The 25626-nt window shown below is 47.7% G+C and overlaps 1 protein-coding gene across 1 annotated transcript in view; it reads left to right on the top strand.

Annotated features, from left to right (window-relative positions):
- Positions 1-949: 949 nt before the first annotated feature.
- Positions 950-25626, top strand: part of LOC128729078 (probable G-protein coupled receptor No18) — a 74050-nt gene continuing 49373 nt past the window's right edge. The window contains exon 1 of the mRNA XM_053822729.1: positions 950-1690. Within this exon, the coding sequence (XP_053678704.1) occupies positions 950-1690 (741 nt within the window). The remainder of the gene's footprint in view (positions 1691-25626) is intronic.

Genomic DNA, 25626 nt, shown 5'->3' with positions numbered 1-25626 from the left:
ACTGCACGCGATGCAGCATCGGTGGCCTTCGGGTGGGATGGTAGGTGGGTGGTTGGTGGGAGTGAGTTTTCCCATCGCCCCTATCGTTGCGCTGGGAATGGCGCGTTGCGTGCAAATCATGCCACATGTCGATTGTTCGATCGTGACTTGGCAGCAGCAGTTGGAGCTGCTCAATCAAGTCGAAGATTGAGTTTTCCGCCCAATAATGATACTCCAGAAGTAGAAGTGATGCGTTACATACGCGTCGGATGACTCACACAATGCGAAAAATGCAAAACACATTCAATCGTTTAGGCCTTGCAGATAAATCAGCCATGTTTGGTGTTCGAAATTCTCATCATTGCTCTCCCTTGATCTCTATCTGTCTGTCTTTCTCTTTCACTCTCTCTCTCTCTCTCTCTCTCTCTCTCTCTATCTTGTTTTTCCAGATCGCAGCAAAGGCGCCGAGCACGATTCCCGCCACCAGTGGGGGCTCCGTAGTGCGGCGGGGGCAGACGGCGAGCGAAGGGCGCCAGAAAAAGTGGCCAGCCCGGGCCCGGGCTGTCGACACGATAAGGGCCGACTGGCAGCAGACGGCGGTGCGCAGACGCAGGCGACGCAAAAAAGGGGCAGGTGGGGCACGGTACGCAATGGGCCCCGCCAGGTGGCGCCACCGTGCAGCAGAATCGAGCCCTCGGCGACCGCAGGAAAGGCGATCCTTGGAGCACGTAGGCGGCTAGGGTGACGAGTGGCACAGACGAGAGGGTCGAGCGAGACAGAAAACCCAAGTGCAAGAGTGAGTGAACGAACGGAACGAACTGAGAGATCCGTGATTCGCGTGAATACACCTCCAGTGATATTAGACTTTAAAGCGCAGGTGTTGCAGGGGGCCATGTGTCGAGGAGCAGTGTTTAAGGGCCAGTAGCGAAACCCAAGCGCCCAAATTGAAGGGCGCCGGATCGGATAGGACATGGATTACGCCTCGTCGCCGGGCAACGTGTCGCAGGAGGACTTCCTTGCGCTCGTGGGAGCTAACGGGTCGTACGGGGCTGGAGGTGGACCTAGCGGTCCTTCCGTACTCGGCGCCATGTTGAACGACACCCTGGCGGCGGCGGCAGCGGCGGCGGCGGCGGCTTCAGCGACGTCGGCCGGAGCGGGTGGAACGGCCAGCGGGATGGGCGCAGGGCCCGGCGAAAACCTCACCATCCTGCACGGGGCCTACCCAAGCGGCTATACGCTACCGCACATCATCGTGGCATCAATTATCGTGACAATACTGATGATCATCATCGTCGTCGGCAACATGCTCGTGATCATCGCCATCGCAACCGAGAAGACGCTCAAGAACATTCAGAACTGGTTCATTGCGTCACTCGCAGTGGCCGACTTCTTTCTCGGGCTCGTCATCATGCCATTTTCGCTCGCGAACGAACTGATGGGGTACTGGATCTTCGGCAACTGGTGGTGTGACGTGCACTCTGCGATGGACGTGCTACTCTGCACGTCCTCCATCATGAACCTGTGCCTGATCTCGCTCGATCGTTATTGGAGCATTACGAAGGCGATCGAGTACCTGAAGTCGCGAACACCAGCCCGGGCTGCCTTCATGATTGCCGCCGTCTGGATCATGTCCGCGCTCGTCTGTATCCCGCCGCTGCTCGGTTGGAAAGCGCAACGGCCCGAGGGCCACGTCGAGCTGCCACAGTGTCAGGTGAGTTGTTGCCCTTTACACCTTTTGCTCAGCGTGTGAGGAATTTCTTACACCTCCCAAACAGTAGTGAAAAAAGAGTAAATTTGAAGCTTCTCTTTCGATTGTCGAATATTGAAAGTCAGCTTCAGGAATAGGGGCTCGTTTTGAGCAAATAAGCAAACAAGAGCGAACATCGACGATGGCAGGGAAAACTAGCTCGTACGCCACCAGCAAGCTGTCAGGCTGATGCGTATATCTCACACCTGACCGATGCTGAGAGGGAAAAGAGGCCCTCTTCCTTTCCACCCCGCTTCCGGGCTGTCTAACCCCACCGGCATTGCTGGAGGGTTGTTTGAGTTTTCCATCGCTTTCCACCGTGACGAAACGAATTGCTTCTTGTCTTTCTACGGCTTTTCGCCTCACCAGTTCGCGTTCGCACTCCGAAACCCGTCGACGGCTTTTCATTTCGCAGCTTTTCCGCTTGGCTTTCCCACAGATGAAGCTCACGGGCAAGAGGCTAATATCCGGAGGCTCGGTTTGATTGTTGAGAAATCATTGAATGGGAAGGAATCGTACGGCGATGCCTGTTTCGGCGCGCATAATGTACGAAAGGTAAATTTATCCTCGCCTCGAAATTCAATATCAAAGCGCGCGTACACTAGCAGAGTCGTGTGGGCTCGGTAAAAGGGGAAGGAGCGAGGAAGAGGCTTTGACGATGTAAGAAAAACACAACTCTCTATCTATCTCTTTCCCTCACGCTCCTAGGTAGGGTGCAAGAAGGGCGATGAAATGATGAGCGAGGTTTGTCTTTTCTATTTGCCGATGCCTTTCGCCTGGCCACTGAAACAATAAAGCACATCCACGCACATACGCACTCCAGACACACATACATGCACTCACATGCACGCAATCGGTAGCGTGCCGTAATCTGGTGATATTAGCCTCACCCTCGGGTTTTCCGACCTGTTTTTCCACCTGGCTTTTCCGAGGCGCCTGGCAATGTTCGTTTCGCTACACTCGACACCCACTAAATCCCGCTGATCCTGCACGCACACACCCACACATCCCGGTAGTACCGTTCGCTCCATAGCCACCGGAAGGACTTCTCCGTGGTCGTCTATTTTTGTCATTCTCAGCTAAGCCCCGTTGATGCCCCAATCGGCCTCCGGTGGGAAAATCCCGACTTTTCACGCACACACGATGCGTGCACAGATACGACACGGCGAGGCGTATGTTGCGCTTCATCCTCTGCCCATCCAGAAGACCCCTGCCATAGTGCGTTCGTTTCCGGTTTCGCTTTCGTTCGAGGTCCTGTTTGAGACCAAGGTCCTTTCTCCGGCCCGGAAGCGAGTCAGACTATAAGCAGCAGGTGTACCGCAATCGGCAGGGATGGTTGGGGGTATCGTCTACAGTGTCGGTGTTGGTGAAACCATATGCCACGTTGCGGAAATTTGGAGAATTTATCCCAGAGAAAAAAAAAACCCTAGCCATGCGCGAACGAGGAGCTAAAAACGAAATCCCGGTAAAAGTATGCAGATATTGATGGAAAGGATTGTGAAACCTGATCGGAATCCCGGCCAACCTTGGTGGTAGAGGGGTGAGCAGCGACCGAAGGGCGCATTGTAAGGATACTTACGCCAGGACGACAGCGGGAGATCCTTGATATTATTTGCTCACGTCAATTTAATTCAATTTCGTCTGTCATATCCAATGTTTGCACGTTTGTCGTTGCGCCACTCTGCCACTGGAGGCTGGGAAAAGGGCGTGAGAGAATACCCGCACGTCCCTTTCACCATCGAGCAGGAGCAGGAATCGAAAACCGAGCCTTTCGAATAATGGAGTCCTCGGTCAGAGCTCCCTCTGGTGGCGCTCCTGTACTCCACTGCATCTGGTCGAATTTGTTTCTTACACTCGGCTGGAAAAAGGAGAAAACTTACTTAAATGACCCAGCGTTGACGTTCGCACTAGAAGACTCACGCGTACGCGGTACGCGTGAAAAATTGTATTTTCGGTTTCCGCTAGGTTCTTGAGCAAGAAAATCCACATTTGCCATGACGCCCCTACGTGGGCGCTGGATAGGACGGCATAGTACTCTCGAGGGTTTAGCGCGCGAGATGATAAAATGAAGCTCGCCTTCTTGTCGGCGGCAGGCGTCGGAGCGGAAAATAAGTGGAATTGGTGCTATGCCTAGCCGTTCGGGGTAGAAAAGAAGGAAGAAAAACACCACGAAGCTCACGAGAGCATTTGCATTTTCCTTGTTTTGATTTTATTAATGCTGTAAAAGATGAATATTTATGCGGCGAGAGCAATTCTTTCACCCCAAGCCGGGCCCAGACCTGGGCCGGGCTAGTGGCAGGTAATAGATGAAAGGGCTATGAAGGACACGACGCTGAACAAAAGAGCGAATGAAGAGGGCGGGATGGTCGAGGCGCTCAGAGAGTGGTAGAACGGGGAGGGAGGGTGCGGGGGTGGAGAATCACATAAATTGACATACTAACTCTCGGCTGCCGTCAAGGAAGCAAACGATAAACTCGTAGCAACATTCCCACCACTACGGGCTTCTCCGGCTTGGGTGGCTTTGCAAGCCAGGGAAAACTATTGTTTTGAGCGATGGAAAGCGGCAGAATCCAATCAGCGCTATGCCACAGAAGGAACTATAACTGCTTCCGAGAAAGAAAAGAAAAAATGAGCCTGCAAACACCACACAAGAAGTAGGAGAACGAAACATCCTTGGACATGAGCAGCCTCCTTTCGATGCCGTGATGCCAGCTTCCAAGGGCAGCAAGGGTTGTACGTGGCGATTTTGTCTCGTTTTTCCATTACGCAAGCGCCCGTGCTGTAGGATTTGAAATGACTTTGTTTCTGCTCGGCCGGGGCTTTAATAGCGGCCAGTTGGTGGCCCTTCGAAAGGCGACACGAAGGTCGAGGTGCATTACTAGCCTCGAGGTTGGCAGGATGCTTTATCAGAGGCCAAACCCGACAGGTTCGGACAGGTGGTTGATGCACATTACGTCGCCATCTGGGGATCGCTAGACTGTGAACGAAGGATGGCTCTAACCCTACTCCATCGCTCCGTCACCCTCGCCAAGCGACCTGAGCACGAGACGACAGGCGCACTTAATATCATCTTGCAATAATGTCACATTCCGTTTTGTCATCCCAGCGTGTCTAGAGGCGGTCTTTGAAGAGTGTGGTACCTTGGCCCAGCTTGCGTACACGTACACGCTCGCCAACGCCGGCCAATAAACACCCCACCGGCCAGCCTTTCCCATGGGGCGCGTAATAAATAGCGCCACTTACCGGCCCTAAAGGATTCCTGCCACTAGGGCGTTATGAAGCGAATGAGGAAAAAACGCTGAACCTTCCTAATGGAGGCGGCAGGGCGCCGCAAGCGCACTGAGAAAATAAAACAAACAAAGCCCGCCAGGAAAGGTGCATGAATAGTCCTTCACGTCCTTCGGCTCTTGACGAAATGCACTTCGCACGAGCTGCATCACAGGTTGGGTTTTTGAGCAATTTTAAAGCACACGTGGCGAGATCCTCACGTCTTGGAATGGCTTCAGTATACAGCTGCTGCTGTAGCGGTTTTCTCCTTTCTGTACGGCCCGTAAGGGCAGTATCCAAACTGCGTCGCCCAGGCACAGACATCGCATCAATCGACCACCAATCTCCTTTCAATGGACTCTACCATCTCCACCTGGTCGCTCCCTTCGCAGGGATCCAGACGCGTTTTCCGACGAGTGAAAAATCAATAAATTCCCAATTCCAGGCCCTTCATCGCGCCCCATTGCGTTTTTTTCACCTAGCAAAACTCAACCCGGAATCCCAAGCTTCCTCAGGCAAGAACCTCCGCCATCATGGTCCGCGGTTAACCCACCGCCTGTCGCACACCGGGCGCAACGGTCGACATTTTTTACAGGCATCATTCCTCGCAAACATCAAATATCGCTTCAGGCGGGCAAAAAGCGCCTCGTGTGCTGGTACGAAAGAAAGAGAGAGAGAGAGAGAGAGCAAGAGAGAGATAAAGAGAGAGAGAGAGAGAGAGAGAGAGAGAGAAAGAGCAAGAGAGAAAGAGAGACTGAGGGTAAGAAAGAGAGCGCACGCTAGACGGACGATCGATTTGTAGCAGAAAATTCCGTCCTCATCCAACTGCTACGGGACAGGAGTTTAAAAGGGCGACGCGCGAAGAGCGAGTACTTTTGGCCACTTCGGTTCGGTGGTGGCGTTTTCCGGAAGCCACTGGGAGTGGGCCCGGGTCCATCGAAGCGCGGACGATCGAAAGTTGTTAAAGGCCCGCCATTCCGCTCCGTTAACGTGGTGCAAGGATTCAACCGAGCTGAAGCCAGCCGGTGAATGGTGAGATTTCCCCCCGGGAGGCGTCTCCAGGTGGGCCCTTTTTTTCCCTACTAGATCCGTGCTGCTGTCGATGTGCACTCCCATGACCTCGGACGAGGGATTAGATACCAGATCACGGAACATATTCCGGGAACGTGAAATCGAATCCGCAACCGGGTGCAAAACGACTGTAGCCCGCGACTGTCTCGCTGGCTCGGGATTTCGCTGCTGCCACCTGGTACTGCATGATTTTCTAATAAAAATTTATTGCCCCTCCGCGCCCCGTGCGACGCCCTTTTTCCAAGGGCAATGGGGTTTGACTTTTCGCACGGCACGTTCCACCAACTGGTCGTACGAGATTAGCGAAAGGGTAATGACAAACCAGCGTGCCTGCTTTGCGTCCTTATTCCGGCTGGGAGAACCGATTCGTGGGCATAAAAGAGGAAGATTGTAGGGGGTGGTTGGTAGCTGGATGGCCGAAGGACCGGAGAAAAGTGCACAAATGGTGGGTCTGCAACGGGAAGCTGCATGATCGAATGGTTGTAAATGCTCAGGTGATTAAATTCAATTTTCACAGCGCACTAAGCGGCACGGTAATTAGGATTTGTAGGGACCTGTGAGAGGATCGGAAGTTAGGCGAAGGAGAGAAAACTTTCTAGCAGAGCAGAAACGCGAACGACTCGACTCTGGGGAATGGTGGCGCGTATACTCCTGCAGGAATGTGGAGAGAAATTCACTTGACAGCAATTATCGGATGAGGTGGCCCCCGGCTGGTGGTTTATGAAGGTGAAGAAAGAGCGGAGAGGAAACGGTGAGCCACGTCGTCTCCGCCCGCTCGCAGGTTCTCGATGTTTGATTGTGGAACTCGAACCGTGTGAGAAAGTGCTTGGGAAATCCATTTCCATCCGCATCGATCCGGACGCACGGAGGAAGCGAATAGGATCGATTTAAGCACTCGCTAAAAGCAATTGAGAGGAGAAAAAAAAATGGTGAGAAATCCCACCGGGTGATGCTGAATCGATTGGCGCACCAGCAAGTGGGCATTCGTTTCCGCACCTTTCGAACGTGATCCAGGAAACCGGAGCCACCCTTGTGGTGTTGCTTGCGTTTTCCCAAGTGCTGCATACAGCGATCTCGCGAGCTGAAGGGTTCGTGTTTATTTTCCACTCGCCATCTCTGACGTGGCCAACTGAGCCGTGTTTTTCCGAATTTCCACCAGTCGCTCCGCTACATCAAAGCCGGAATGCATTGCACAACAGGTACGAGCTCTAAAAATACGCCTCCACACCCGACACAATTCAAATAACGACCCAAGCTGCTCGGAGAGCGCGCATAATTGCAAAAGAAACCGATACGATCGAAAAGGGTTCTAAAAATAGCATCTCTGTTCCGGCGTGTGGCGTGTTCGGTCACCGCCCTCTCCAGTCAATGATGGATATGAACCGCCTGAAGGCCCACTGGGTGTCGTGTTTCGTTCCAGCTGCTGCTGCTTGTGTACTAGCGCGCGGTCCTCCGGTTTGGGTCCGAGTTGTTGAGAAATTTTAAAAAAAATCCTCCCTATGTCCAAACGTGTGATCGTGAGTGGTGTGGAAAAAAAGCAGCCGAGTTGTGGTAGGCAAAATCAACACTTTTGAGATCCCAGCGTGGTGTCTTGGTTTGATACACAATCCAGCTAAAGTGGTTTTCCTCCGCTTAGCGCGAGTGGGGACGCTTACAAGACAGATAATTGGAGTGAAAATGCGGTCGACCGCAGCTTGGTGGCGTTCCACGTGCGTGTACGATTTATCAAATTATCTACACCGTTTCCGCAGTGGCGTCGGATTTGTGAACCCCGAAAAACCGCGCACACACACTCACCCATGAGCGCGTGGAGCGACTGTATGGCTCAGTACGCCGGCAATCTGCTCTAACCGCAAAATCAACCTCGTCGAGGTGTTGTGGGAACAGGCCGGGTGGGGAATAAATAAATGGAAAATTTTTTCCACCCCCACGTCAACCCACTTAGGATCGAGAAAATGCGGGAAAACGGAAAGATGAATTCGCGCGGGACGACAACTGTTCACACCAGCCGTCAGTGTCTTGGTTCCATCCCCGGTCGTCTTGGGCAATGATTGATTTAACGTGCGTTTGCAATTTGCGCCCGTAAATGCTTTATCGTCGCTTTCGTGTTATTTCACAGCTAAGATCGGGCCCGGGATAGCGGTACACTTAGCGTCGACAAATATGGGCAAATGTGAGAGCGCGGTGGAATTCAACCGGCGTGTTCTTACTGCTTAATTCCAAGGATGCGTGAGATATACATCGGTTGGAGGGGGAGGGGAGGGGGGGGGGGCGTGGTCCTCGTAATCGTTCCCTGCGACCGTTGGGGACTTTTAGTGTTTTTTCGTGCTCTGTGACAGTATTTGGCTTGAGCTGCACGTCAGCATATGCCTCGCCAAAAGCAACAGCATCCCGACGCCAGAATAAAGAATTTGCAAAGTTCAACAACTGTTACGTGGCTGAGTGTGTTTACACGCCCAAATAGGCCACTGAAATCGCCACGTAAGCCTGTTCGTGGTACCATGTTGGTGGTAGACTATCAGCTGGAATGTTTGCATCGCTTAGTAACTGTTATTGTTGGCCCACCGATCAAGTAAGCGATGCCGAAGGCGATCATTTATTATGTTTATTGATCACTAGCCGATTTACCCGATTTCATTCTACGAATTCTAGTACAATGCAAACAACTATACGTTAAACTATCTGCTTTCATTCCATATGATACATATCTATTTTTATCTCTAAAAATATTTTGTTACACTCATCTTACAACACCTTGAATGCTCTTGAAACATATTGTGCAATTTGTTTACTTTTTTAAATACTTCTGAGTTCCTTCTTGAGCTAATCTATAATTTCCACTCTCGTACTTATCACACTTCTGCTCTATGACCAAAGTATCAAATCAAAAGAAAGATATTATATATGTATTCTTTCTGTCCTGATCATTTGATGAAATCCCCTTGGATCTTTCATCGTTAATTTTTATTTTATTAATGATATTATCTATTCTCACCTACGGGGCGAATTGGCTCATGTGATAGTCATTAGCGTGCTGGAGGTGGTTTTTTCCTGTGCAATATACACGCTCAAAGTTGGTGCTAGCATAAGGGTGGTTTATTTTTCACACCCATCTCAACTGCAGCGCTTGAGTGATGGCGAATTCGCGCACGCCTGAACAAACACCCTCGTGCGGGTATTTCGACGTCTTACTGTTCTTTTATCATTTAGAACATTTCCCAAATTCACTAGTGTGTACGTTTCATAGTAGTCGGGTTGTTTTGATCGATTTCTTTGCTTAAGTTGCATTTCAAATCATCCACGCTCTAGTGGATCTTCAAGGCTTCGGTGTGATGAAAGAACGAACCTGTAAGCGATTCATTGAAATGCAAAGGCAGAATCGCCGAAAAAAGATAACTTCTAAAAGAAAAAAGAAGCGTGTCCAAGCAAGTGGCCTGACCGTACCTTTACTTTTCTTGCTTCGCTCGATTCTCACCCCTCGATTCTGTCGAATACCACTCCAATGGCACAACAACAGCGGCATGATTGAAAAGTATGATGGTGTCGCGCGGAAGGAATAATATTTTTCCCTCCCGAGGATTAGGCGAAGAAAATTCTACTTTCTCATCTCGACCGGAAAGATGGCGTCGGGAAACGCGAGTGTGGCTCAGGATCCGAAAATGGCCTCGGGAACAAAGTACGAGACGACCGGAGGACATGTGGCAAGCGCCGCAGTCCGCGGCTAGATCGACTCGATTGAGCGCCGAACGATGTCGCCAAAAGCAGGCGAGAACAAACATGCCTTCGCCTCAGTGGTGAGAAAACGTTCGACGGGCAGAAAATTGATGAAAGCTCGCTCGCTTAAGAGCACCAGCAGGTGCCGGCTCGCCAACAAAGCCCAAAGAATGGAGCACAATGCGTCCTCAGCGAGGGACAGAGGAGGAGAGGGTGGAGAGGGCTGCGAAAGACGGAAATCGGCGGCCAAGGAGCGAAGTAAACAAAAACGAACTGCAATGACCAGACAAAGTCTAATTTATGCCTACCGGTGGTCAGTGCCGATGGGCGGCTCTCAAGAACAACAAGAGGCAGTGCAAATGGCAGCAAAAACAGCCACAGCGACGGACGCCCAAAGTCGGTGGAAAAGTTTTTCAATTTACGTGAAAAGCTAATCCCAGCCTAACCGAGCTTTACATTCGGGCAGTCGGTCTGTCGCTGCTGCTCACTCCTGCCTGTTCTTTTCTCCCTCGGGTTCATGTATGCGAGAGAACACATAAACACACACACACGCTGTTGCACTAACAGTTCAGCCCTGCTTCATGGCTCCGCCGCGCCGTCTTTGCACCATTCCGCGGCCACGCATCACTCACTGGAAGCGAGTGGAAAACAACATTCAAAATTAAGTGAAAGATGTTGGCCTTCATCGGCATGAGGAGTGAAAGAAAACGTTCGCCTGGCAGGGGAAAATTTATTTTCCCGGCCTGTGTCCATGCGAGTCTCAACCGCCCATCGGGTGATTGGAGTGATTTTCCTTGGCGATCGAACACCGCCGGCGGTTCCGGTCACATATCGGTCAAAAGAGTGGGTAGAAGCCGTCGTTCTGCCATCCGAACAAGATTTCCCTCGATGAGAAGTGACTCACCGGCCAGCACCCGAATGTAGGAAACTGGCGGAGAATTCGGGAATTTGTTATTCTACGTGAGTTATTTTCCCCCGAAGGTTTGTTGGTGTACGGACGGAAGCTATGGAATTGTCAATCGATGAGTCCTTCCTTCAGAGACGGTCTCATCGTCACGGAGTGGAGAAGAGTTTGGAGCTTTTCCCTTCGCTTTTCCCTTGCCTCATTGATGGCTCGCTCGAACGCTTTTTCGATTTTCCTCCGGACGCGTTCCGTACTTTCTGCCCCATTCACGGTGGGTGCATCCTTGATCAGCCGATTCACGGGCGCCGGGGAATTAGGAAAATGAATAAACTCTACCGACCGTTGTCCCTTCCCGATCATGCCTTTGCGCTGCTCTTCGCTGTGCAGCCTCCTCCACTCGTACTGTGAATCCGACCGCGAGCTGGAGCTGGCAAACACCGAAAAAGAGACCCAGAGGCAAACAAACAGTTTTGGGCAGAGTCAATTCTAGACTTTTTTGCTTCGTTTTCGATCATCCCTGTCGCCAGTGTAAATAAAAAGTTTCATCGAAAGCATCGCAAAATTGGTGTCGATTGTTCGCAGATGTTTTACCGCATCCACGCTACACCTGGCTCGACAGACCGATGTTCTTGCGAATGTGTTTTTTTGTTCAATACACCTCGGCTTTGGCAGTTTTAACTTTCCCTTCCTGTGAAAGGAGGCCTTCTGATTATCCAGAATAGGTCTCAGGTGGAGGTCGAACACAGGTCGAGCCTCGGCACTGGCAAACTGAAGTGCGAGATTGTTTTCAGTCAGTTTACTTTGTCTGCTCGTTGCGGCTCTATGTTTATTTCCTATATGTTTAGCAAGCTCGTTGGCATCTCCCACGCATGAGACGGAGTTGATGCTTCTGCGGCACTGAATAAGGCCACCTTGCTGGTTGACATGACGTACATTGTAGTTATCCATCTTCTAAAACTACCACCAATATCAAGTCGATATGACGGCGAGCGATAATATCCGAGACAGTTCAATTTCGCTCAACTCAATAGCCAATGCAAGCTATGCTTTACTGGCCTAGGTGACGCAGCTCAAATGCCAGCTTGCAAATGGCGAACATTGTTGGTCACAATTGTACTACAAGCGTACGGGAGGTCCATAGCTGCGAGTGGATAAAATCGCAGTAAAACAAACCCATGTTACAACCCTTTTGAGGAGTTGCAGGAAAGCTAAAAATGAAGCGAAAGAGCTCGTACCCCGATGGGATATCCGAATATTCCCCGGAATCTCGTACTTGACAAGAAATTCCCTCTTCGTTTAATAGATCTGTCCACTTGAGCTGAGGCAGGCGAGAGTCGAAGGTAGGAGTGCATAAGGGCCAGCAGCCAGTGAGGTGCGTGAACGCGAAAATGAGACGGTGATATCTGGCTCGCTCGCTTGAATGCATCTCAGATCCTGCTGGGATTCGGAGCAGAGATTTACGATCGAATCGATTTCTGCAATCCGAGATTTAGCTATTATTAACCGGCGAGAAATGAAGCTGCAAAGAAAAAAGCGAAGCACGTCACTGAAATCGTTGATTCTGCAACAAATCAGTATTTAGTATATTTTCTGGAAAATTTACACGAGCAAACAAATCCACAGTGACAGCACGCTGCTTTTCTGGCCGACTTAAAACGAATGGTCCATTGGGGTCGGACCAAGTAGAACTTTTGTGGTTTCAGGTCGTAAATCTTTCAATTTTGAGTCGTAAAACGCTTCCCCGGTATCCAGCGATGCCATAAGCTGGAAGAAAAAAAAACCATTCGCTCTATGCTCGATTAACTGGGCCAAGCGCTACCAACAGACCAGAGCCATCTCGGCAAGATCAAGCAGATATGAGTTGTGATTGACTTAAGTGATCGTTTTTAGGGCGCAAATGATGAAAAATTGACCGGAAGACCGATTTCACGGGGAACTTGATGTTTGGTGCTATAAAATATGGACATGAACTCACCACGTGTTGTAAACGCGACACCTAACGGAAGCATCTGGATGTTTGAAGGCATTGTGCCGATGCGAGAAATTTTGAGTGATATATCAAGCCTAATAGTGATATCATCATGTCAGAGTTTGATCGTAGAGGATTTTGTGCAATCATTTCGTGTGGAATATAACTGTTGGTCCAGCTGTTTTGAACTGTTTGTGTATAAACTGCGCTACCAATATATTGATTTTCATAGCAAATTAGCTCATTAAAAGGCGCAGCTTTTGCATGTTCCAAGGCATGGCCCCAAACGGCAAGTCACTATCTAAGGTTGCATCAACATTCACGAATCGTTCTCTTTCGCTTACTTTTTCATTCCATACTATGCTTCGAGCCTACAAGCCATTCATGGCACACTCGCTGCCTTGGCACATAATTAGGGGATTTTTCAGAATCACTTGAGGGAACAGTGGGGCGACAATTTTTCAAGTTGTTTTGTTTTCGTTGATTTTCTGGAAGCGTAAAATCGACGAGGGCCTCTTTGGAGAGAAGTGAAACTTAATTGCACCACGCTGGGCGTAGATTATCCGGACGCGTCTGATTCCGCTCCAACGGCCGGATGGCTTAAATGTGTCTCACAATGGGACGGACAACTTCATAATTAAAATGAGAAAATCACCCCCCGGGACTTCACCCAAGACCTTCACCTGCTCGGTTTGGTGGCCTACACAAGTTCGTGGTAAATCTATGTGCGGCTTCCCACATTTGCCGGGTGATAGGAATTTATTTGCCAAAGTTTTTCCATTCCTCCGACAGCTGGTGGCCGAAAAGCAAATCCGCATCGCGTTACTAATCTCCCACAAACCGGCTCGGACCGGCCTTGGCGGACGGATCCGGAGAAACACAATGTGCGCCTTTGGATGCGAGTGTTTGACTAGCTGCAGTGTGTCTCTTTGGCCCGCCTTAAGCTGTTGCCATCTTCGGCCCGAACCGGAAACCGGTATCATCAACCCGAAGGAATCTCAGCGACGCACGCAGACGTCGCAAAAGTTTGACAGGTTTGATAGAGTATCAGGACCCTTTTCCCGGTCGTGCGAGTGCCGACACTTGTAATATGCTGCTCATTCAAGCGGACGGCTTTTTAGGAAATGAATTTTGCATTGTGCGCTTACACTCGCACCGAAGCATGCGAGTGATGGTCCGAAATTCCTCGGACAAACTGTGTCCAAGGACAACTCGACCGAAATAACTTTGAGGTTTCGAGGCGGGGATTGGAATGCGTTCGAAATTGTCTACAAAATATCCATGTGAGATATCGCTCGTTCACTCCTCCTTGCCAAAAAGGAAGCCCGAGCGGAGGTTCTTGTTTGTAGTCCTTACAAACCGTTATCCCGCTTGCATGCCAGGCCATCCACAGTCTCTTGGGAAGGGGTTAGAAAATGGAGGAATTTTTAGCGTCAGTATTGAATGCAAGCACAGGCATGGGAAGAGATTCGTTTTCTTGGGCCTATAGTTATTTTAGCCATGCGCATCCAGCACCATTAATACCACGTGCCGCTCGTTGGTTTACTTCTAGCCATGCAAATTGGGCCCTTCTCGAGTGTATGCTCTTTATTCTCCCTTTGCAGGATCCATAGTGCTCACTCGAAGGTACAGCCTGAAACGGCATTTGCATAATGTCTCAATTTTTACTTAGCCATCCTCCTCATTTGGTCCTTATTTGGAGAGGTCATGGGTACGGCTAGCAAAGACAACAAACGAAACTAAGTCCCTTTCTAGGGATGCCAGCACCGGGTAACGTACTCCCTCGGGGCCATTTTGGAACGTCGTCCTGCCGGAATCCAATGGCCCAAAGATGGAGTTCTCTCCAATGGCGATCCTTTGCCCTCAGTAGTTGATGGAGTCTTTTATTAGTATTTTTATAGTTGTTATCAATTTCGCTGCCCCACATCTTCACGCATCCGATCGCAGAGCAGTTGAGGTATGCTAAATGCAAATATTAGCGAAGGAAAAAAAGAAGTCACCTCACAACTGCCCGCAGCTCACTTTCGGCGGTCCGAGAAATCTTAGCCGACTCTCAAGCGGCCATTGTTCTGTCGGAGCACGACGTTCTCCTCAGTGAGGGTTGCGCCCAAAATTTTGTGACAAACAGCGAAAGACACTTAACAGCGGTTATCAACCGTTACGCCTGCCGCCTGGCAGGCCGGGGTATGCTCGCGCTGGCGTCGGAAGGTAAACTTGGAGGAAAGTTCATCTAATGTATTTACATAGTTGCCAAGCGCAGCTGAGCAGACACCGGGGATTAAGCTTTCGGGGTGACTTGAAGCCGGTGATTTGGGATAGGGGAGAGAGCTGCAAATTGTTTCAAATTTGTTTCAAAGCCCCGGCCCGAATCTGGTCCTCCCCTTCGGACCACCCACTTCTAGCCAACCTCCTATCGAGCACACTTCGTTTCAATTGAAATAACTTCGTCCCAGCACAGAGCACGCCTGCCACAGAGAAGGGATTATCTGTGCAATCAGGAGCAGTCGTGGGTCGGGTTTGCGTTTCAGCTCGTGTTTGAAAACCACTTCAACCAGCCCTGACCACGCACCAACGAAGAACCGAAGCAACACCGATCGTCCACTACTCTGCCTGCTCGTGCAATTAATTCTTTTTTTCATAATTAAAACACAGTTTATTGTTTGATCCATTTGATCTGCCAGCATTTTAGTTCCACTTGGTTGAGAGCTTTCAGGCCTAGCCCTCGCAAATACACTTACGGGATCAGCCGGAGTTCATCTGCCGGTGAAATGTTACGCTGGTTTGGCTTGGTGTCGTACGAAGAAACAAAGAAGTAGCTTTAGATGGGTCGAGTTGTGCTTCTTTCTGTGTGTAGCACAAGCACCTAAGACATTCTATTGCCATTATATATATTCTATTTTCTCAAAAATCCTCTTCAGACTTCTAGAGTAGGAGATTTTTGTTCAAAAATGCTCGCTCATCTGGCGGCCTGCATATGCAAGAATTTAGAAATTCTGTCCTCTGAAAGCAACAGCAACAAAAAAATACCACGCATGTTTTATTTATGTACATTGGCAATATGCTGCGTAGAATACAGCTCTCTGTGGTCTAAGCTATTCAGTGCCAGATGGCTCACGCCAAGAAGGCTAATTTCTTTCGTTCAACTCCAAAGGGTCGTCTTGACCGCTGCGGTTTACTAGCATTTCAAATTCATACCCAAACCACAGAGACCTGGAATGAATTTTGTCACCTGGCGCTTGGGCACGTAATTTGGTAGACCTGTCAGCATGATATATCGACCTGGGAAAGCTTATGATTACTGAAGGGATATTTTTGTCCAAAATTAACGCATATTTTCTGATTTTTTCTCGCTTACAGGTAAGCACAACAGACGACTTCAGCATGAGTGGGATCTACAACGTTTTTTCAAAGCCGAAAGGATATTGATGAATGCTGATTCAGAAAACAAACAATCGATCACATTAGTGAAGGGTGTACTCAGATTTATTTTTGCTTCGCTTTACGCCCCGTGTATTCCAGAATCATGAATAGACCGGCCATTTTGCGTGAGGTGGCAAATCATATTTCGGTTCAAACGGCTCTCCAGAAAACTGGTGAGGTAAACCTTGGCATGGCAGACATTATGACACTCAGGTGTACTTTGAACAAAGAGTCGTTTGCTCGTCTACTGGCATCTTGTTCTGTGATATGGAGCCGTAAAAACCTATAATGGGCACACCGCGTAATCAGCGAAACGCACCTACAGATCTCGGAGTAACGTTCTCCACCGGTTTGCCAATCCGTCGGGCGAGTCATCAAAATATTGAATAAAATGAATCATACCCTCGGGGTAGGCAAAGCGATGAAAAATTATTATAAAGGGAATGACGATAATATTAGGCACGCAGTAAACTCTCGACTCACCCTTACCATACCAGGTCACAGTTGTAACGCGAAACGTTCACGTAACATCGATCACACCATTTTGTTGTCATTCGAAAATTGTATGGTCGTATAAAAAAACAATTTATGGTTCTGTACAAGCACAAAGGAGATAGAGAGCGTAAAATCGAAGGGAAAACCCGAGGGCCGTACGAAAAACAAGCCACGAGAGACGGGCGTAACGAAGTCAATCAAATGTTATAAAAAGATGCATAAAAAGTTGTTACTCTTGGGTCAGCGCGGGCTACCAAGTGACGTAACAGTTAATGTAAAGCGCCTGTGGAAGGGATGCCAAGGGATGAAAATCCGTGGGCTTGTATGGAGGGGAACGAAATCCAACCCAAAATGAACCACAATCAACAGATGAAGTGACTTCACTCGGCGCAGAACGATGACCGAAACAAACCCCAAAGAAGGGACAAGCGATTGAAAAGGAAAGCTAGAAAACAAGCATCCCTTTTTTTGCACCGTAGCTTACGAAAATGGAATGCTTGTAATCGATGGAAAATGGAAACAATTTTCAAATCAAGCTCCAGCGGGAAGAAAGGGTCGGGCAGGTGAGCTTTTCGATCGGTTTTCACACCGCTTCTCGTCTTGTTTTATTTTTATTATCGGCCAGTGTAAGGAAATGAAATATGAGGAGCAGTTAACATCAGGTGATAAGTGGCGCGAATGAAGCGCCCGAAGAAGCGGAAGAGAGTGCGCAAAAGTGTTGTCGGCCACTGGCTGGAAAATGAGAATGAATTTGTATTGCTGTTAATGTATTAAAAATGGCGAAGAGGTGTAAAGTGTCGACGACCTCTCGTGACACCAGGCGCTCGACGGTTGACGCAATGGACTGCGTCTGGCAGGTATGTTAGATACCGATTGCGATTTCATCGATCAATGAATTCCACTTCTGCCGTGGCCAATCTCTGGCTGCAGGAGCGTTGCAGCGTCCGTCGAGACTGGCTCGTCGAGCTCGATGTGATAGCGAAGAGCAACATCAGGAAGCCGACCAAATTGTGTCACGTGATGTTGCTCGTTGCTGGCGCCAGCCATGAGCCGGCTAGTGACAGGCAAAAGAACGACCTTTGCATGATTCGTAATTTAATGACGATTTTGTGCCGTCCATACCTGCTAACGGTATGGAAATGGAAATGAATTTTGTTATTGCTCGAAATTGAAAACCGTCGAACTGGCCTGAAGCTGGGAGTCAGGGTAGCTGCATCGTCCGTGCGCTGCAATGAGAAAAGAAATAATTCCATCAAGCGCATGTGATTGACATTTGCATTACCTTTTTTTCACTCGATGGACTCTCTGACCACTGGCTGGGAATTTATGCCTGGCTAGAAGCTTCCGCTTTGTGGTACTGCGGCTGTATTTTTTACGCCCATGAGCTAGACAAACACTATCATCAACTGAGGCACCTGATACCCAGCAGTTGAGCACCATTAGTCATTGTGGTAGTCACATAGTTCAAGGTTGGATGAAGTACTGAATTATGAATTGCCTGCTATTGTACCATATGAAAAAACTCTTGTCAAGCCCTTCAGGGACCGTAAAAGATTTGAAATAAACTGGTTTGGTAGAAAACTTACCACAAGCTAGCTTGATGTTGCTCGCGAACATTGTTTACGATGCGGTAACTAAATAAATAAAAAAATAAAAGGCGTGGTTTGCTAAACAAACTCCAGGAAGCTTAAATTCCGTGCCTCCAGAAGTAAAATAATCGATACATATTCAACGCTTTATATTTTGCTAAAATGGCGCCACAGTTCTCTGGCAAGCCATCTATTGAATGTTTTTGGCTCGATAACAGCGAAAGGGAAAACCAGCAATCAAACCAAAGCGTTCAAGACAATACGTCCGAAGGACACGGACGAAGCGAATTACATTTTACCATCAGATCCACACTTTGATGAGACTGGTGGAAAAAAAAACCAACGAAACAATCGAAAAAAGAAAGTGAGATAGAGAGTGGTATTAAACTCTTCAACGTAGGTTAGGGAAAAATCGCCGGACGCAGGGCGGCGAGAAGCGCTTGATTGAGTTTTCTGGCAGAGTGAAATCTGACAGAGTATTTGCTTCCCTTTTGCAGCTTCCGCTGCCTGCAAAGATTTATATTGGTCACAGGCTGGTATGAAGATCGAAAGCACCAGCGGGCGTGCAGGAAGACAATTGAATTTAAATTAAAAGCAATGAAATTTCACATTTTACTCGAGCTCCATTAACTTAACATTTCGCGTGCCCGGGGTTGGATATTTGGAATCCGTCGTATGAAGGATGTTATTTCTGCTAGTAGCTAAAAAGTTTGCGCTTCCACTTCACTACTGCCCTTTTCGAATGGATACATCCTCTTCAGTCGATGGTTTTCCTGCTTTTTCTATGCGAGGTCTTTCGCTCGATAGAGACGCCTGGTAGCTCCATATCAGCTATCGGACGCACCGAGAGGAGAGCTCCTAATTTGTATACAATTTTTTTTTCACTTGCTCCCCAGTGTACAGTCCAGTCATTCGCTTCTTTTCCTAGAAGCACTCTACTTGTGCGATGCGCTTATCCGCTTTGGCCCGTACGGTTTTGAATTCAATCGATTTGCCTTCCTCTGTTGCTTCTATTAATTTTTCCTCTCATCAGGTGACCAGCAAAAAGAAAAAGACAGGAATAGCTGAGAACAAAGAGTAAAACCAAAGTAAGATTAATAAAAATATTCAGTAAGTATCGTTACCGCTTCGCAAAATGCACAAGCACACCGCATTGGGACAGGCAAGGGTCCCATTATTCTCCTTCTCGTGCTTTTGAATTTGAATGCCGGGTCACACAGGCTGGAAAATTGATAGCACCGATTAAATGACCACGTGATTTTAGCTACGTTCCTAATGACAAGTTAGAATGCGGGCCTGAAATTGAGACAAAAGAATAAAGCTGCTGTGAGAGCGCTTCTCCGAGAGTCGAGATAAAATGACGAGCGTCAGTTTGTTATATGACGTAGACAAAAATATAAGCTCATCAAAAGTAGAATAACTAAAGAGAAATTTCGCATAATTTTTCGTACTAATTTTTATTTTTTTGTTGCAAAAATAAGACGCAACGCAATGGAACCAAAGGCGGGTTCATATTGACCGAATGGAAGGTCACAAACTACGAAAGCCGGAGGTAACAACGACAGTGAAAATTCCCTCCTTCTATTCAACGTTTCTTCCTTTTCTTTGTTAATTTATCTCGTCCTCTGCTCCTCTTTATCTCTACCTCTTTTTGAAAATGTTAAAGCCAAAGATGAATCACAAGGGAGAGAGAGACAGATAAAGAATGAAATTAAATGAAGGGAGTGTCGCAAAGCTTCTCAGAAGCGCAAACGGTCCGTATCGGAAAATCAAGAGAATCATTCTCAATGATACTCGCGTGAACTTTCCTCCGAGAAAACATCATAATCAAGACTGCAGAAAATTAGCTAAACTAAAAGTGGCAACCACTTACGTCGCGCGCCATGGCACATTATCCGAGCCGAAACGAAAGCATAGCAAAATCCATTGGCGAGAAATAAACTGCAAAATGGAGGAAGTAAATGAAGACACAGTGCGAGTGAAAATTTGGCACATGATACATTTTTTATATCTGCTTCCTACAAGACGGAGCATTGGATAGAAACAATGGCGTAGTGAATCTTAAGTAATTCTTGCTAATAACAGCCTTCGTAGTTTCGCACCATGACGTTATAGACCATCTTCAAAAGCGAATTTATTTTAACATAAAGTCAAATGGGTTAAGTTCAACGGGACTAATTTGAGGAATGCGCTCACAACCAGCATAATAATATTATCAGTTTGAATTGTTTGCAACGTTGATTAATTTTGATCAGGCTCGTTTTCACAGAAACAGGGGCGTGATTTGAAGAACGTGCTGAAGTGCGCTGGAACCGGCAACCGCGCACGAAAATCTAGGCTTTCTGGGTGATTTCACGGACAGATGAAAGTTAGATGCTCTCATTGACCTACCATGTGCAAGCAGGAAGTGGGTGAACACGTTGAAAAACCAACCACTGGGTCCCTAAAAATTGATACTTTAAATACATTATATAGAGTATCAAGCTTGCGTCCAGAACCAAGGATTCGAGATTCTTTCTACTCACTTTATTTTACCCATAATTTGTCTGTTTATGCCGCTTTGCTTTTTTTCGGTAGTTTTCTTTTTTCATTTGTCTTCTAATTTTTTGAGGTATTTTTATGGATTCTTATAGCACCATGTCATGTCCCGCATCCATCGTCCAAAAGGCCTGAATGATGCGGAACTGGTTTTATTTAAAAATTCATACCTTTCGAGATTTATTCCAATGTAGCTTCAAATTGAGTTTTTATTTCAACCAACCCTGCGCCCGAGATGGTTTTTCATTTTTTTTAACAAGCTTGCACATTTTGTTCACCTGATGAAACGAACCTCTGTATGAAGTGCGAGGGTGTAAAAAAGAAAAACAAGTTGCTCGAATAGTAATGAATTCATGATTCTCGGCGATAGCCGTAATTAAACGGTTTTCCGAAAATAGCTGAAAGCCGATTCACCGAGGGCAATACTTTGCATGGAAAATAAATCGATATTGTTGAATTTGAAATAAGAGCACATAAACGAGGTGTGGGCCTCTTAGCAAAGCAGAAAAAATACTATATAAATATGCACCGGAGAAGATAAATAAACCGTGCTAGATTACCGAGCGTAAAATGTTCTCCATTGAACAAGTTTGAGGGCCTTCATCTTCAAAGCCACCACCTGTCCTGTGAGTGCGCATACTTTTTGCTTTCATGACTGTATCAAAATGCATATGCAAATATGAACATCTGCTTCAGACAACATGTGCTTTAAACGGTCACATAAAAAACAGAGCAACCCCACCACATCAGCTGCCTGAAGCGACTCAGATGCCTGTCGTAGAGATCAAAAGAATTTCGTCCAGCGATGGAAAGAAAATAAACCAAATGCTTGTAGATTGATGCAGGTTGGTTCCTACGCAGGATGCTAAACATATGGAATAGTTTCCGGAGAGTGCACACCCCTGCCAGTGGATTATCGTATTCATATTCTCCGCTCGTTTGCCCGGCCTGTCGAAGATCTATCCTGCAGAAGGCCTCGATTCGCTACGAATAGCTAATGTAAATTGAAATGTTTTGAAAATCACATGTACACCATTTTTTTGCCTGGCCATTTTGGATACTTGAAACATCCAGTAGGCCACTGGTCATCTGTTCGGTGCCAAGAATGACTGACTGTTCTTTTTAGACGAATGCCGTTGTGGTCCCCACGATGTTAAAGTCTCTTTTCAGGGCGAAGGCAAACAAGCAAACATAAGTTCATGTAAAAAAATGGCAGCAAAGAGAGAAAATTGCACCAACGTGTCATTGGCTCGGTGTCACTTAACTTCGGCAAGACGACACTCGGCGCGCATAAATCCAAGCGAGATGAAAACGGCAGATAAATATTCAAGCCTAGTCAACAGCAAACAAAACGCACAGGCGAAAGTAGTTTCTGCTTCAAGAGGCACCAGAAATGGTAGAATGGGGCCGATCAGCAGAAAATACCCACGGAAACAGCTCGTCTGGAAGACTTACCAGTGATTCTGGTGTATTCCTTATTCCGTGTCAAGAGCGATCGAGTTTTCGTGATGGAATAACTGTCCGAGATAGGTGGACTTAGAAGTCACTTTTGCCACTGAATACATGATCGAGCACGCTTTGGAAGAAAAATATCCACTTGCGGGTATGCGACTGAACACAGCAAGCTATAAGGCGCTCTCCAAAGTTTTGGAAATTCAAAAGATAAAATCTACCATGTAAAGAATTCTGCCAAACTCATGCAAAGCGCTAACCGGGACAATTCAGAGCAGAAGCGAAGCTGACTGGATGAAGGAAATGAGGGAGAGGGTCAAGCACACCACCTTACCCGCACGAATGGTATGTCTTGGTATGGTAAGTGCACTCAGATGTTGGACTGGCACGAAGGCACCTTTGACTGCGAACTGCTGAGACAGCGGATAATGACTGGGAGCTTTACTGCTGCCTACGGAAAATCGAGAGCTGTATCTCTGCGCACTAGGCTGCCTTTTTCCGTTCTGTAGAAATGTGTAGTAAGCGACTGAAAACCACGAGGAATTTTCTAAATTGGCTATTCTGTTCCTATCCTTCTTCAACCATTTGGGTGCGATGATTTGCCTGAAACGTTGCTCCATTCACATTATACATGACCCGTGCGTGCACTTTACGATAATGTACCCTTTTTCACCCCAAACAGGCATTTCGTCCCTTTTGGTTCGGTCGACTACCGCCTGCAACTGGCAGGTATCGCAAAGTCCATCGTTAACCTTTTTCCAGCCCGAGAGGCTCAGCGGGCTTGCAAAGCGTTTGCTTTTGATGGTTCCGGCTGCATAAAACCGCCGAATGCTCTGTAGGCACCGCTGCAGTTGCAAGAAAATTTTAACAATAACCAGCTGCTACATCGAGGAGAAGAGTGTAGCTCTGACGTTCAAACGAAATAAAACCCGAAGCCTACATTCATGCACGTTACCGCGAACCATGTTGCAAACTGCCCTGCAGTCCATATTCCTGCGATGCAACCGCTGCAACTGGGCAGCTATACCAACCTCTGGCTCTAATTTATGAGCTGCCCACCCAGTGGTCGGGTTGCTGTGGTTGATGACTGTGGTTTGCAGAGAGTTATTTAGTTTCGGCTTTGGCGAATATTGTGCAACTTTTGTTTGAGTGTATTTTTTTATTTTACTCCGGCGCCTGTCCTCGGATGTTGTTGATCGCAGCCCGAGAACAAGAGGTCACGACGGTTCCAATTGTGGTTTCATGGTTTCATATGCTTCTCACCGGCGAGCCCTTGCCGGCTGGTTTTCCGTCGGGTTACCGAAACCGACGAAAAAGAACCAAATGCCGCTGATACTGGAAACGTCGAAACAATCGATAAACAAACAAACACATAAACAAACAAATAAACAAACGCGTCAGAGTCGCGCGCACACGTTCTCACACGTGCTTGGCATTCAGTGAAATTACAGCACCTTCGAACATTAGGGCCCAGCGGCCTATGAAATAGGCTTAACGCGTTTTAACTTTCAAGTGCTTGTAATCCTTGCTCTATCAGTCAGTCTTCTTCTTATTGATAATTCTAATTCTTCTAATTGATGTTGAGTCGACACTTTTAAGAGTACGCCATAACCTACAACAGTTTCTCTCCGCTTTCTTGTGTTTCTGCAGACTTGTTTCGAATTTTTGGCTGTTGATTTCTTGCTCACGCTACAGTTTCTTCAATTTATATGGTCAAGTCCATCTCCCAATACTACTTCAAATTTTCTTTTCACCGGGATTCGATGCCATTCGTAAATGAGTTCCTTTGAAGTGGATGAACGATTCCATATAATCAGAGTTTCGTGCTTGGGAAGTGATGGCCCTCAAAATTTGTTCACAGGCGCAAGTTTTTTTCTCGCACTGTAATTGATATCAACGAAAACCTATCTTTGAAAGCGTTCAACGACAAATGAACTGCGTTCCTAGCGAAGTGAATAACAGGATTTAACAGCTTCGCGCAGCATCACGCTCTCACTATTTGGGGAACCTAGCCGATGGGGGAAATAAGTGCATCACTCTTTTGCGAGCGGAGAATTCATGATGTATATGAAAGAGTACATATATAGCTTGTGGCTAGGTTCGGATGCTGTCACAATGATGCTGATATTAAAGTTAACGACCAGGCCGAAGATCAGTATCAGCTCTTCTTTTTATTATTCTTTTTCTTCTAAAATGACTCAACAGCAGGTGTATGGTCAAAGCCTGCCTTGCTAATTTAAGACTTTTTATGACTTAGAATTTTCACATAGCTGGATAGTCAGTCCTGCGTACGGTGGAGGCTCAGACGAGATTCGATCTCGATACTATCGTGTGTTTGTGTCGCTCGTTAACGCTTCGGCCATCGAGCCCCGGTAAAAGCTCTAGAGCGTATAATTGTATCGGGATAAGGTGTCGTAGAAGTAAAGGTTGAAATACACCATTCAGCCACCGACAAACACAGGGAGAATGGTCTGAAGAAAGATTCCAACAAACTACTCGCTTGTGAAGAAGACATCTTGGCAGAAGCCGGCAGAGGGAGTAGATGATAACAATGTCATGCAATCGCCCATGAACAATACGTCGAGTTGTTCCATCGTGAATCTGTAGCAACCCCCAAAACACGTGCGGCTAGCGTATACGAGGCCATCGAAGCGAGAATAAAACATTCAGCAATGCCCTGCTAGCATTGTGTCACACAACCACCGATTTCTGGGCGCTTTGGTCTGAGATTCGAAGGAGAGAAAACCCACCCGATTGCAACTGTTGTCCTGACAGTTCCAAACTCGACGCAACCGGGCCCCATCGGATTCATTTTCAAAGCCGCCGCATTCTTGACACTGCTGTCTCTCAAATTTTCATACATTGCTGCTTTTCTTGCTGGTGGCAACACAGCAGCACTGGCCTGGAGTACCGAAAGAGAACAATGTGTCCCGGTAATGTTCGCCACAGCAACCGCAAACTTTGGTACAAGCACGACTGTCGACATTCGGCAACAACTTGTTTGCATCCTTGCGTCGGAGGGGCGTTGAATGTGGTATGAGTTAAAGGAAAGGAAAGAAAAGAAGGGGAGGGCAGAGGCAGAAAATACAATTATGCCCCCGGCCACCTATGTGTTGCAAGCTGCTGATCTCGGAAGCTGTACGACCTTGCTACCAAATTACCGGCTGCTTTTCTCGAACCGGGATACCTTGGCCACGACGGAAGACACGAGGTTTCGGCAAGCCCTGCCCGGAACCTCCGGCAGGCGAGTGAATTTGTTGTGTATAAAATATGCAAGAAGCTAGTGGGTGCCGCTTTATCGCAGCGTGCACCCTTCTCGGCACCGCTTTTCTTATTTTTAGCCTGCGGACAGCCCTTTCGGATCGTGGCGACGACACGGGGAAATAAGCCCATACGATAAAAGAAACTCTCTCCCATGCGCCAAAGGGACACGGTGGCTCAAAAGAGGATAGCGGGCTCATTGAGGCCGCGACGAAGCTCC

The sequence above is a fragment of the Anopheles nili genome, chromosome X, assembly GCF_943737925.1.
Source record: "Anopheles nili chromosome X, idAnoNiliSN_F5_01, whole genome shotgun sequence".
NCBI classification, from domain to species: domain Eukaryota; kingdom Metazoa; phylum Arthropoda; class Insecta; order Diptera; family Culicidae; genus Anopheles; species Anopheles nili.
This window is presented reverse-complemented; position numbering and strand designations above follow the sequence as displayed.